General features: G+C 34.5%; 1 protein-coding gene across 2 annotated transcripts in view; it reads right to left on the bottom strand.

The window, feature by feature from the left end:
- Positions 1 to 15243, bottom strand: part of LOC121371818 (WD repeat-containing protein 3-like) — a 36360-nt gene that overhangs the window by 17553 nt on the left and 3564 nt on the right. For both annotated transcript variants that reach the window (XM_041497989.1, XM_041497990.1), the window contains exons 2-6: positions 7159 to 7351; positions 6606 to 6815; positions 5715 to 5833; positions 1421 to 1499; positions 1127 to 1219 (exon numbers count right to left, since the gene is read on the bottom strand). In XM_041497989.1, the coding sequence (XP_041353923.1) occupies positions 1127 to 1219; positions 1421 to 1499; positions 5715 to 5833; positions 6606 to 6815; positions 7159 to 7329 (672 nt within the window). In that variant the 5' untranslated portion in view covers positions 7330 to 7351. The remainder of the gene's footprint in view (positions 1 to 1126; positions 1220 to 1420; positions 1500 to 5714; positions 5834 to 6605; positions 6816 to 7158; positions 7352 to 15243) is intronic.

The raw sequence follows: 15243 nt of genomic DNA, 5'->3' as shown, positions 1-15243 counted from the left end.
TATGATACTGCAGGGGTGCACATTGAATAGAATACTTGTTACGGTAAGCAAAGCACAACCTGCAAATGAGCACTGAAGTCCTACTTCCTTAGACACCATGCACCAGTATATCAGAGGTAACCCTAACAGCTTCAGGCTGACTTCGTACAATTTAGACGTGATGAGAAATGTGGAAAATGTAAATATTTGCACAAACACCCACCCACCCACACAATTTAGCAGTTGTTTTTTTTAGTTTTTTTTCTTTCTAGTTTTGAACATTCAACAAGATCAGATATTACCAAAAAACAGAAACATATCCATAAATTCAGAAATTATAAATAAGCAGACTTTATATTGCACTGTGAAAATTACTAACTGGAAGCCTGTAACCATGCATCCCATCTGCATATTCAGATTTCAATGACTATGCCACAGATATCACAATATGCCCAGGGTTCATACGCTTAAAGGAAGTCAAAATTCAAGGGTTTTTCAAGCACTTTCCAGGTCAACTTTACCAAAATTCCTGGACCTTACCGAGTTTCCACAGGTCATTAAACACGCAAGTGCCAACCATCTTTGTGGGTTTACAATAGATTCATTAACTTGACACGCTCCCTGAACTTGCTAAATACCCAGCGGCAAAAAGTGACAAACTTTCTTTTTCAATATGGCAACGCTGTCGCTTGGATCTCGTGGCCGCGTGATTCTCGCATCGCGAGATAAAAAACAACAACAAACATTCACACGTCAACTGAGCCGGTAAACATCGATTGGCCGGATGATTGGCATTTGATTGTGCCGCGGATGTTAAATAAAGTAAATACAGCCTCCGTTTTAGGCGTTTATATTTTATTTGACATCAAATTATAATTTTCAAGGGTTTTCCAGACCGCAAGATGATTATCAAGGGTATTCAAGCACTGGAATACATTAGTTTATTTTCAAGGGTTTTCAAGGGTTTTCCAGGCGCGTACAAACTCTGTATGCCTCATAGCAAGTCATCTGGAGCAAATGGTGTGAAGAGAAAAAATATGGTGTCGCTAAAAATAAAAAATATGAAATTGTCAAAAGTGCCAAAAAAAGGGAAAAAATAAGAATTTTCATCAAAAAGAGGGCTGTAACAGACACTGTGATTGGTTACCTCTGTGTATGTGATGTCAAACACCCGCAGTTCACTGTCAGCTGACCCGGTCACCAGGCGACAACCATTACGCAGAACCACAAAGTCATATACCTAAAACAGAGTTACATTTTAACAATGGACACAGTCTAAACTTTAAACCTAGACATGGAGTTTGAAAGGCACTAGTGCTCTTCATATTTCATAAATAATGTGATGAAACTTAATTTAGAAACCCATTATACCATTTGATGAATATTGTCAATGAACAGTTAAAATTATGTGATTTAGTGGTTTTTTAAAACACCAACATACCTCACTTCTGTGCTCGACAACTGTGTAAAAACAATGCTGTGTGTCGCAGTCCCAGAACTTGACAAACGTATCCTTTGAACTAAAACAAGAAACATGTAAATCTACATAAATATTCTAATAGTAATAGCTGAATAAAGTTAAGTTGGGCCATGATAATTTATGGAAGACCAAACAGCAACATTAAAAATTTCTTTTGAAGTTCTCGAATTTTTCATTTGAAACAAGGATTCTAGAAAACTGCTAAACATGTTCCCTACTGGGCCCAACAATTTTTCATATCTTCTAAATTCAAGGGCCATAACTTTGTAAACAAGAGTACCGGTGAGGTACATGATATGCCCATCAGCAGTTTGATAGAAAACCATAGATACATGTATTAATGAATATGATACGGGTATGATTCAATTCTAATTATGTGAAATGTTTGCAATGGGATGGATGAACAGTTTGTTTTGGACCAACTAATGATGGCCTCAGACCACAATTAATTTCGCTATATGTTTCTATATAGCCTTAGTGGCTATAACATTTTTATTAATATCAGCAGGCCCGTGAAGTTTTGTATGTACCTTTGCCTGCATGGGGGACACATACCCTGAAAAGGACAACCCCTGTTGTCCAGCTCTTTCTCCCAGCATATTGGTTTAAACAGACACACCCTCTAAACCAGGCCGAAGTACACCCATTTTACACAAAAAGCACTACTTTTGCATGGGCCGGAATTACCACAAACAAGTCTTCAATGTCAACAACTTACACATGTTTACAAACTACATGCTATCCCCTGTCACTTCAGTCAAACAGTTGCCACTTCATAGCTGTCTGCCATGAAATAATCACAGTCAAACAGCAGACTACTTGCGCGGTGAAACTTCCGGATTTTGGACAACCAAATGGGAAGATAACTGTAATCTGAGGCCTATCAGTCCATTTTTCCCCCTAAAAACTGGCCCACACTAATGCATTCCAATGATATACATATTAAAGCAATGCTCAGTAAGTATCGGTATGTCACCTTTAAACTGAGAGTATATAGAGGCTGTGTTAAAACACCTACCACAGTGCCTTGCCATGGCCAATTTTACCAATGGAAACTTGAGGGACACCAACTTCAAAATGTAATAACTTTATCAAATTTTGGAATTTCTTCATACAATGAGCAGCTATTTTTTCTTCTACATATGTTCTATCTGCACAGTGTTGTCTTGGAAAGATTTTGAAATATTTAAAGGAAAAAAAATCACTCATTAGATTTTACTTCATTTTTAATGAAATATTAAACTTAAATTTAAATTTTTGAAAAACAAAAAAATCTAAAACTGTAAAATTTTGCATTTTAGATATGATAAGTGGAGGCTTAGTAAAGATATGGTGACTGAATTCATGATACATTATTAGAAATGTGTCAGAGGGATGGTGAAAGTCACAAAATTGGAGCCATTTGCAACAAATGTTTACACACTAATTTCAGGGGAAATTAGACATGATAGGCCTCATATTCAATTTTGACCTGCTGTATTTACTTAATCTACTTCATTTACTGTATTAGACATGTAGCCACTTTGTAAAAGGCAAAACAGTCCATATAAATGCATATTAATATGAATATGCCCTACAGATATTACTTAGGTATACACCATAATATGTTTTTTGTTGACGACAACTTTGAAAATGAAGATTTTGTCACAAAATGCTGATATAAATCCTACCAAGAGGTACTTGCACCATATTTTTCAGTTTCCAGTGATAACTGTTAACAAGTGTAGTCATGTGCCAGTGTCTGGGATACTCAGTGTAGTATTTCTTGATTGGAAGGATGTTTGTAGTAATGACCACTGAATATGCATTATGGATTATTCTGCCATATGTATTACAAGCCAAATGTTAACCTTTTTGGCACATTTTCTGCAATAAACTTGACAAGTATACCAGCATCTGATTACTGAACACAATAAATACATTCAGACAGCATAGAATATTAGCCTATTAGATTTTCTAAGGATAAAAGACCATTTTTGAAAAATGACTGAAGTGTGTAATTTACATAAATGTAGGTGAAATGTATTATTAGAGTACTTAATCTTGTTAAAAACTGTATACTATTTATTTAAAGTGTTTAATTACATTTGGTAGTGATATATTCATTATATTTAGATCTTCTGTCCAATTGCAATAATTGAGAAACTCATTAAAATTCAATATGTAAAAAAATTTAAAATCTCAATATTGACTAACAAAATCCAACTTTTGCTCTTTTTTTTTACCAAATTATTAGCTCAAAACTGTTAAAAAATATTGCAACAACCTGTAGTAACATCAGAGGTCATTTTATGCTATTTTGGAGGATCTTGAAATTTAAAAGTTGAAAATTTTATTTTTTATTTTTAATAAATTCAAAAAAAATGTTTTTTAATTTAATAAAATATTTAGAAAATAAATAAATTAGTTTTCATATTCCTTGTGGTATGCACAATCAGTCTGTGTAATTTCACCTCTTTGGTTATAATACTTTCATCAGAATCAAGCATTTAACCGGTGTAATGTGTGAACTATATCAGGCCTCAGACCACAATTAATTTCGCTATATGTTTCTATATAGCCTTAGTGGCTATAACATTTTTATTAATATCAGCAGGCCCGTGAAGTTTTGTATGTACCTTTGCCTGCATGGGGGACACATACCCTGAAAAGGACAACCCCTGTTGTCCAGCTCTTTCTCCCAGCATATTGGTTTAAACAGACACACCCTCTAAACCAGGCCGGAGTACACCCATTTTACACAAAAAGCACTACTTTTGCATGGGCCGGAATTACCACAAACAAGTCTTCAATGTCAACAAGTTACACATGTTTACAAACTACATGCTATCCCCTGTCACTTCAGTCAAACAGTTGCCACTTCATAGCTGTCTGCCATGAAATAATCACAGTCAAACAGCAGACTACTTGTGCGGTGAAACTTCCGGATTTTGGACAACCAAATGGGAAGATAACTGTAATCTGAGGCCTGATGATACTGTGTCCATTGAAGAAGGTGCTGTCAGATTAATGAAGTTATTGTTCTTTATTAGAAAGGGAAATGTTTTTTAGCATAGGTACTTTAGTGACATATTTATATTGGCAGAAAAACAGTTTATGTACATGTATTTAATGTTAACAATACATAACTGCCATGAAATTAGCATAGGTATTGTTGGTGCTGAATTGCATACTGGAAGAGTAATTATATTTTATGGACAGAACAAGTTGTTCCTCCATGTGAGGTTTGATGGTCCTGTATGTATCTGTTTGCAAGATATGGTCCGGACAAGGATTTACTGTTATGTGCAATAGACCGTGAAAAGTAGGTCACAGTGACCTAGTAACAGAACGCGACACACCACCATCCAAAGTTGTTCCTGTAGGTATTACTACACCAAATAACTTCCGGCTGGTCAAAGTTCGAGGTGCACCCAACTTTTGATAGAGAAGTGAACACCACAAGTCCTGTGATTGGTTATAAATGTGAGTGTGTTGGTTGTAAAAAATAATAGTTTTATCTGGGTAAAAAAAATATGCAATTTTATTTCATCTAGTACCAATGTGTCAAGTTGCCTTGTGCTTGAAACATGTATGGGGTACTTGTGAAAAAAAGTACTCGAATTTTGTGCGGAACTAGGGTCGTCATAGACGCTACCCGTTATCTCAGAAACGAGCAGCTTGACCCCCATTTTTTTCTGATTCACTTTAAGTGTGAGGGGTGGTAGTATTTATATCCGTGGCGTTTATGTCGGTTGATACGTTGCAGGTAGGAGTTTTAGCCACATATGTTACTATTGTCGTCTATGGGATTTGATTTGGTACTATACACCCTGTATGCATCTGTATATAAGCTATGGTCTGGACAAGAAAAAGTTAACAGACAGACGCACGGATGGGCAATGCCATACCTTAATACGACCCATCATAGACGGGCGTATAAAAATGGGTAAATTGCCACGAAAGTGAAACTTAATCTGTAACAGAACATGATAATGCTATACACAAAATTTCAGCTCAACATCTCAAGGCATTGTGAAAAAAAATAATCCGGAAAACTATATTTGGGACAGACAGACGGAGAGGAAACCTATAGTCCTCTCCAGTTGGACCAGAAGGGGACTAATAATGTGTTACATATAAAGCACAATATTTCTATTATTGTTGGTATAGAGATTTAAAAAGTAGCAGCTATCAAATTTTCACATTACTTAATCATGGAAACTAAGAAAGACAAATATCTCAGACAAACAATTTCAAAGAAGCATAAATATACCTTGTGACAATAATTTTTCTCCCTTGCAGAAATCTTGCTTGAGTTATTTCTCCTTTGTGACCTTTCAAGCGATACAACCCTGACTCATTGACAATGTCCCACACAATCACATCTGTGTCCTGTAAGCAGAAATTACATAAACATACAGTTCAGGTATGCTATTTTCAACACAAATTTAAACAACCTACGGTAGAGGATGAAAGTTAGCAAGAAAGAATTTGGTGTAGCGGTTCCACAGTGAGCGATGAAATATTATGCTGAGTTGAATCCGATACTGTGATACTAACCAAACATCCTAAACGCCACAGGTCTTTAATTAAAAACTAATCTCATACTGTACATTGCAACAAAATCTCTTGATAAAATAATAATAAATATAATGTACTAAAAACTATAGGTTCCCAGGCTTAATACCCTGGAAGACATATACACTAAACATGTACATTAAGCAAAAATAATGGCTGACGCACCAAAAGATCTTCATAAATTTTTATTTACAATATGCAAGCAAGTAATCGTGACAAGTACATAAAAGTCAGTATGCCGTAGTATGATTGCTTTTGGTAATAGAATTGTTAATAAGAGGGGGTAGAAATGTAGATCAATGTAGGTAGAACAAGATTCATCAGCCTCAGTGTATTCAGGTATTTCCCCCATCTCAACCAGTGCCCCACAACCACTTGTGTACTGTCTATGGAAAAGTGTACATAAAAGACTCCTTGCTACTTATCAGTAGAAGTAGCCTATATGGTGGCAGCGGGTCTCCTGGTTCTCTCTATTGACTGCATTTTGAAATAAACTTTTGCTAAGACATCAAAACATCCGTAGTTAAAATGTACTGAGATGTTATTAAAGAGGTATTCCTTTTCTGAGTTTATCTTAAGAACTGACCTTTGCCCCAGAGACCAGTAGAAGTCCATTAGCATCATACTGCAGCACTGTAATGGCCGACTTGTGGCCGGTAAACGTGATGGTGCATTCTCCGGTCTGGACGTTGAAGATCCGCACGCTGCCATCGCTGTACCCAGCCGCTAGGTGCAGCTTGTCTGGGGATGGGGTGAGATGACTTACCTCATGCTTGTCACCTTTTAACATTATAACCTGCAAAACCCCCACAAGCAAAACAAATAAACAATACTGCTGCTTGATAATGTTAAACAAACTACAAATTAAATACATACATATTAATACCGTTAATAAATATTCAAAATAGAAAAATGTAGGTGATACACTGCAATTTGTACTTAAAGGTCATTCTGAACTACTACTACTACTTTTAAAATGCATTTCTTAGTCCAATTAATAGTATTAATTTCATATGAACATCTGAAAACAAGACAAACATTGGGTCAGAGTATCAACTACCTATAAGAGAGCATAGCAGCCATTTGTTTATTACTATATGTATTACAAACTGAAACCTTGGATCGAGTCATCTACAAACCCTTTGTTCTGTTCTCAAATCCCATACGATGATGTTTTCACAAGCACCGACTGCACAAAATCTGCCCAACACCCCATGTTGCTGAAGCAGGACAATGTTTGCCCTCACACTGCCAACAACTCCAAACAAAGCACTGTGCTCATATCTCAAGTACTGTTTCGTGAGACCCATTGTTACTGCCAGTCACAGTATCCTGCAATGAATTAAAGATGAGCTATTAATAAACATCTTAAGGTACAACACCAGTGCATTAGCAAGTAACAAATTCTCATTTATATCAGAATTGTAACAAAGTACACAGGGTTGCAGAACTGGAAAATATGTCACTAGCCCGCTGGACCAGAACAAACTAAAATTTACTAGCCCGCTAGAATTTCTACTAGTCCTCCAGCTTATAGAACAATATATTAATTATTATTTTTTAACAATATCTTTATAATAGCATGCCCCCGAAACCCCCTCCCTAGCATTTTCACCCACTTTGGGAGCTCAGTTTACGTCCGACTATTTTACCAACCCTCTGATAAAAAACCCACACATGTATTAATAACCAAAACATTATTAAGTATACCCAAAAGCTATTAGTCAAGACTAGGTTTTTCACATTTCTTTCATATAAATTTACAAATTTCAAGTGACATCCCACAGGTATTTAACAGAAGAATACATATCGATAACATATCTTCAACGTAAACAAATCATTTGTAGGAACTACTGACCGTTGATCGGCTCCGTTTCCAAGGAATGAGGCTAAATCGAAATTATTATCAAAACGGAACCATTTTCGTGTTGTTGTTGTTGTTGTTTGTTTGGATTTTTTGTTGTTTTGTTGTGGGTTTTTTTGGGGGAGTGGTGTATTTGTTTTTGTGTGAGTTTTTTGTGGTTGTATTTTGCAATAACGACATTTCAATTGGCAAAAACGGTGATTGTGTAAAAACCTTAAAATGTTTGGACCGACATCCATTATTAAATAATGTAAACAATGCTTGTTTGTAATGCCGTTTTAGCCATACATTTAATTTTGTGCTTCTGTTTAAGCCATACAGTCATAGATCGTGGTGCTGTTTCAGCCAATGATAGGTTCTGTTTTGTCCAATTTGGTTCCGTTTTTGTTTGGAGCCATTTTGGCACGGTTCTGTTTTCGCTATAACCCACTTCTGGAATATCATGCTTGCGCAGTTTAGAACTTTGAAGTAGTCTATTGGCAATACAGTACATGTATCATTGTGTATTTCGTCATCATTCTGAACAGTTTGTTGAAAGGTTTGGAATTCTTGCATGGCTTATGCAGAGTCGCGGATTCAATGCAAAAAAATAAAATAACAAAATAAATACCTGGTAAATAAAATTAGGTTAGAAAAATCCCCAGATCGCCCGCCAGATTGATAGCTGCATTTTTAAACTCGTCTGTCAGAATTTTTACTCGCATTTAACGTGCAAGCAAGTACTTTCTGCACTCATATTATATATATATATATATATATATATATATATATATATATATATATATATATATATATAATATCTTACATTTTCAGTGCAATCAAAGTATGTGATATTTATCAGATCACATACTTTAAGAATTTGATAACTTTGCAAATTAGATGTAAATTAGTCAAGGTCTCGTCACTAGGTTTATTGACATTTAAGCAAACGCACTTGGGTGACACTCCATGATTGACATATGCATTCAGTCATCAAATAAAAACATTTCAATGGCAATTTGACACTGAAAGCTGTCCAGCGTTCAGAAACCAAAAAACATTAGGCATAACTTTAATTTGATGTAAGAACATCCAAAATGACGTCATTCGAGTTTGACGTCATTTTCCATTCAAAAATACACCGCGCCACATATTCTTACGTCATTTGAATATCTAGTAATGGCAGAATGGAATTAAAGTTGCGTGTACAGTTTACAAAAACACGTTGTATTAAGCTTAAGCTTATATGACAAAGAGATTATTACCCTTGTGTATTTCGGTATCGTCAATATCATATATTAGGAATAAAAATAATGTATTATGCTCGCCAGAGGCTCGCATAATACAATTTATATATATATATATATATATATATAATGCTGATGTAGCTAACAGCTCACTATTGTTTCCTCATCTTCTAGCCATGTATGTCCTATTACAACTGTATCTTTATCTGTGAATGGTGATTACAAAGTCATAATGAAAGAACAATTCACCCAGTGGGATGCCGACAAAGTTGCATCAAACTTGAACAGTAAAAACAAAGAAACCGTTAACCTCAGGATTAGCGTGCCAAAACACATTCACGCCAGGGTGGCCAAAGACCCTGCAGTCGTCACACGTGGCTGGCAGCTTGCTGAACTATTGGACTATTAGTCTCGCCTAAGATGAATTGTTTTTCAGTTGTATGTTATAAATATATTGAAATTTTTATCTTTGTTTTGTTTTAATAACATGGGGCACATAGACAAAAACATAGAAATAAATCAGCCATATTATTAATGCGAATAACACGATCTTGCATTTTTCGTATTAATATTATGATCGCATTAATTTCAGGATCTACAGTATATATCTATGCAAATATATAAATCATGTAAATAGGGGTTGTCAAATAACTAATATGTTTAAATACACGTTATACCTTCCTGAAAATCAGATGTACATACTATTTTTTTTAAATTACTGTTTGTAGTTTTAATTTAGGCCTACATGTTGTGTATATATATATTTTTCTTTCTTTGTATTTTGTAATCTATATTTTTATTTCGCAAATAGTAAAACAATTTAATTACAAGATTTTCTTCAGTCAGTCACTGGAATTTTCTCCATTGTTCTTAAAATAGTATTAATTTAAATAGAAATGTCATGCACTTAGTTTATCGTTAAATTGTAAAGATATGTAAACTGACGTCACTGGAATACTGACGTCACTGGAATACTGACGTCATTCAAATTCAAAATCACCCATGTTATTACAATGCTTCTCCATCGTCAAAATAGTTTCTAGAGCTGACAATGCAGTTTATAAATTTTATTTTTAATAATTTTACAGGGTGCAAAGCAGCGCTTTATATTTTCTCACCAACTGGCTAGTTAATGAAAAAACCCACCACTAGCCAACTCGAGATTGTTACTCACCAGGGCAACATATAAAGTACATGTATTAGTATGGATAATCATAATCATAATATATATATAATATATATATATAAATATATATATATAATATATATATATATATATATATATATATATATATATATATATATATATATATATATATATTATATATATATATATATATATATATATATATAATATATATATATATATATATATATATATATATTATATATATATATATATATATATATATATATATGATATATATATCTATATATATATATAATATATATTATATATATATATATATATATATATATATATATATATATATATATATATATATATATATATATATATATATATATATATATATATAAATATATAGATATATATATATATGAATGAAATAAAGGAATTAAAGAACTTTAAACACCAACATGAGATGTTTTATTTTACTCAAGGGTATGTTCAAGATACACAGCGATTCAAAAATTTTCAAAAACATTACTTGCCATAGGGCAAGTGCCAATCAGATATTCACTTGCCCCATATATACTGAAAAAAAAAAAAAACTTCCGATTTGTACATATAGTATTTGTTGTGTTAAAGAATTCATTGTGTAATGAAATTATATAGGTAGTATTAGCCTTGAGCTGTATTATCAGGATTCATGAATTTTATCGATTATTTTTGCACTGTTAATCGTCGACTACGTGAAATTCAATTTGCACGTGCATGCATGGTTCGACATGTCCCGTGTAGTATTCAGTCAATTTGTTTTACTTGTCTTACTGACATTCTTGTCAAGTGAACGAAAACGCTTCAAAATTTGTAAAAGAATTAAAGTTTTTTACATTGTAGCATTTTTAGTATGCCAAGAATACCCAATAATTTACGCGAATGGGCGATTGGCATGCTTGATGCTGGCATGTCGACAGAAGACGTTGCAAGGCATGTTGGGAGTTCTAGTCGAACGATACGAAATCTTCGCGTAAGATTTCGAACGACAGGAAGCACCAACGACTTGCCACTTCGTGGACATCCGTGTGTTACAACGCGCGGTCAAGACCGCTATATCATGAACACGCATTTGCGCAATCGATTCCAAACTGCCACTGCTACTGCTGCTAACACACCTGGGCTTCATAATAACCGAATCAGTGGGCAAACTGTTCGTAATCGTCTGCGGGAGAACGGTTTACATGCACGACGTCCTTACGTCGGATACTTTTTAACGCAACGTCATCGTCTAAATCGGGCACGTGTACACACTCGTTGGATACGGCGACGCTGGAATACCGTTCTTTTTTCGGATGAATCCAGATTTTCTTTACAACGTGGTAATGGCAGGGTGCGCGTCTACCGTAGGAGAAATGAACGCTATGCTGACTGTTGTGTTCTTGAACGAGATCGTTTCGGGGGTGGGGGTTCTGTCATGGTCTGGGCAGCCACTGCCCATGGTTATCGTTCACCACTAGTCATCATTGATGGCAATTTAAATGCTCAACGTTACCGCGAGGACAAATAACATTGATTTCATTGATGACTGGCCCGCTAAAAGTCCTGATCTCAACCCCATCGAGCATGTCTGGGATAGTCTGGACAGACGATTGAGGCGTCGTCCCATCCCACCCGCTAACGTCAACGAACTTCGTCAAGCGCTCATTCAAGAATGGAACAATATTCCACAGGCAGAAATCAACACTTTAGTCAATTCTATGCGCCTGCGATGCACTGCAGTGGTCAATTCAAGAGGTGGTCATACCCGTTATTAAGTGGGTGTTTTTATTTTTAACCCCTACCACACTTGGTCAAAATTTCTCCAAGTTTCTGTTAACCTATGGCCATGAATTTTACACCAAACGATGCATCACGGAACACTCTTTAAACGCATATATAACAATTATTCCCCCGGTTTGTTTTCATCAAGTTATGTTCAAGCAAAGTTAGCAGAAGTTTCTTATTTTGTTCAGTATATATTTCCACTTGCCTATACTTCTTAAGGTACCAATTGTGTTACTCCTAGTTAATTTAATACAGTACTTAATAATGTAACAATCTTGAAAGTAACTGGTTTAATAAAGAATTTTGCCAATAGGTTACAACATTTATCCAGGAAGTACTAACTGTATATGTCTGTCTAGTAGTATCCACTGTCCTCTACTTGTTGATTTAAACTTTATTTTTTAAATAGTGTCCATTTGTTGATTTAAACTTTGTTATTTGTTTGGTAGTGTCCACTTGTTAATCTAAATATAATTATTGTGTCAATGTGTTTTTAATTTAATTTGAATATGACAATTTTAAACTGTATCCCACCTCATATACCATGTTTTAAAGGATTAAACATTTTGACTGCACACACATGGCATGTACACTGTATTTTTTTTTTACATAAGCTGTAAAGCGTATTGGACACTATTTCCAAGTTTGAAGATCATAAAACAGTTGAACATTCAGTGGTGGAAATTACCAATCTTAGTCGACAGTAAAGGGGAATAACTCTTAAGTTTGTTATCAAACTTTTCAACACATTGTTTTCCGTTTTAGTGTGTTAACACATTGGCAAGTTACGATCGTTCCAGCATTTGAGGTTAGGGTTAGTTCTCCTTAGAGCTATGTAAATGCTTGGATGATCGGAACTCTTTTCAAAGGTTTTACCGAGATTTGTAACAAAATATAAAAAACTAGGATGTATTTTTTAAAATTATTTTTGTTGACGGTATGCTATCGTTACCAATAATACAGTAAAATAAAATAAAAAATTAAAGTACCATTTGTCAAGTATATCTAATAAAAATTTTTACTGTTAAATATGTTTATTGTGTATGAAGCCAAAACAAAAGGGTGCTAAAAGTGACTGTCATTGACCTTGGTACAGTTTGGTTAGTACCAGATGGCAAACTGGCAATTTCTGTATCCCTGATAAATCAATTTCCCAACAGAAATGGACCAATAATGAAGTATCTGATAAAAGTCAACAAAAATGTCTTGATCAGATTTAGTGGCTAGCAGAATACTTACTTAACACTCAGTCCATACACAACAAGGTAAATTCATAATCATGATATCATTGATAATGTGGCCAACTCGATGTTCTATGTATCCTCGTTTAATCGAAAACCGTACGACTAAGAGGAAATGGCTGGTGCGCATGCTCAGTCATGTCAGGTTATCAATTTAACAACATAATGTTTACCTTGTTCAATTTAGAAATAAAATATATAAAAAGGTAAGTACAATACTCGCATGTTATCCCTGTTCCATAAAAAATTACACCAGGTGGTAAGAAACTGTCATTTTAATAGCATTATCGAAAACCATACTATGATGTTATCAACGTAATGGCAACAACATAAAATCGACTTTTCCCACGAAAAGAGTAACATGACAGTCACATGACCTAAAAGCGGCTATCCGGAAATTATCCGTCATTACTCATTTGGCAGTGCTAGCAGACGTGTTGGTTATGTAGATTCCGTTGTGCACCTGTTGCTATTTAGGGATGCATTTGCATTGCATTCATTAAGATTTCAAGGTGCAAATTAATTGTAATAACAAGGTTTCTAGAATTTTATAAAAATCCACTAGCCATGGGATCAGTGATTTTAAAAATGTACTACTCTCGAGTGCCTAATAAACATAGGGTCTGGAAAATTTTCTAAAATCAGTTAAAAGTAGGGTGTGGAATTAGCATAGGGGTGGAAATTAAAAAAAAACCCAATAAGAGTAGAGTGCGGAATTAGCATAGGGTCTGGAAATTTAGCTAAACTGCAAAAATTTACTAGTAATAAAAACAATTTGGTTTGACATAAAAATAAAAATAAGTGTTTTGGAAATAACAAAAATATACTATTGTTGTGTGTACATGTGTACATGTAATTTAGAAAACAAGTGGCTCAGAAATAAATAACTTGTAGTAAATTCCATAGTATAAAAAAATGTGTTCACTATAAACATATGTTTCTATTATCTAACTGTGTCACTGTCACACACAATTAATTAAAACTGTGTTTGTACATTTAAATGAAATTATGATAATTAATGTGAGGCGAGATTGCAGCTTTGAAAAAAATACTGTATCATTCTTTGTTTTTAAAGCATAGGTGGGGACACATATGATGCCAGGGGCTGGTATGCATAAATCTCAGCTGAAGATTCACAAACAACTGTGGTCATCGGCCATGCCAGCTGTTAGCGGAACATGCTGGAACTGGAACGTGGTTAGGGGATGTAACTCTGTCTAATTTTTCTCGCTAATTTCTAATAAACTCTATTTGCAAGTGAAAATAAAAAGGTTGAGTGGAATTTGTAATTAAAATGAGTGGAATTTGTAATGTAAAAAAATATATATAAAAAGAGTAAAGAATGTAGATAAAGTTTGGGCCAGTTCCCCTTATCCTAAAGGAACTGTACTTTATCTACTCTAGTATAAAAGTCATATTTACCTTTAAGAATTCGGTACCCCCGTCTTCAATGTTTGGTGAAAAGATGAAGTGTTGAAGTGTAATTGATTAATTTATATAAAGTGCTTGCATGAACTGTTGCATCGATTTACAGGCGAGCACTTAATCGAACGCATCCTAGGAATTTACCCAACCGAATAAAACCGAACTGAGCCGAGCGATAAAAACAAAATGGCGGCCAACAATGTTCGAAAACATTTTGTCGTAGAGTAACATACGTTGTTGTGCCTTAATGGTTCAAATGATTGATTAAGCAGAAAAACAATGTATGTATATTGATAAATAAATAAATGTATTATCTGACCACAAAAGTTGGCATTTTATTTGACAACTCGGAAAATTGTAAATTCTGTTTAAGATTTGCAATTCCGTCCGCAATTCCGTGATCGCGGAAAATCGGTACCCCTAATAGGCTAGAGGCTATATGTAAGCATTTGATAAATTAAGAATTATATAAGCGATGGGTGCCGAATTAGCATAGGGGGTTACATTTTTTAAAGATGTAA

Source organism: Gigantopelta aegis, chromosome 4 (assembly GCF_016097555.1).
Source record: "Gigantopelta aegis isolate Gae_Host chromosome 4, Gae_host_genome, whole genome shotgun sequence".
Lineage (NCBI taxonomy): Eukaryota > Metazoa > Mollusca > Gastropoda > Neomphalida > Peltospiridae > Gigantopelta > Gigantopelta aegis.
This window is presented reverse-complemented; position numbering and strand designations above follow the sequence as displayed.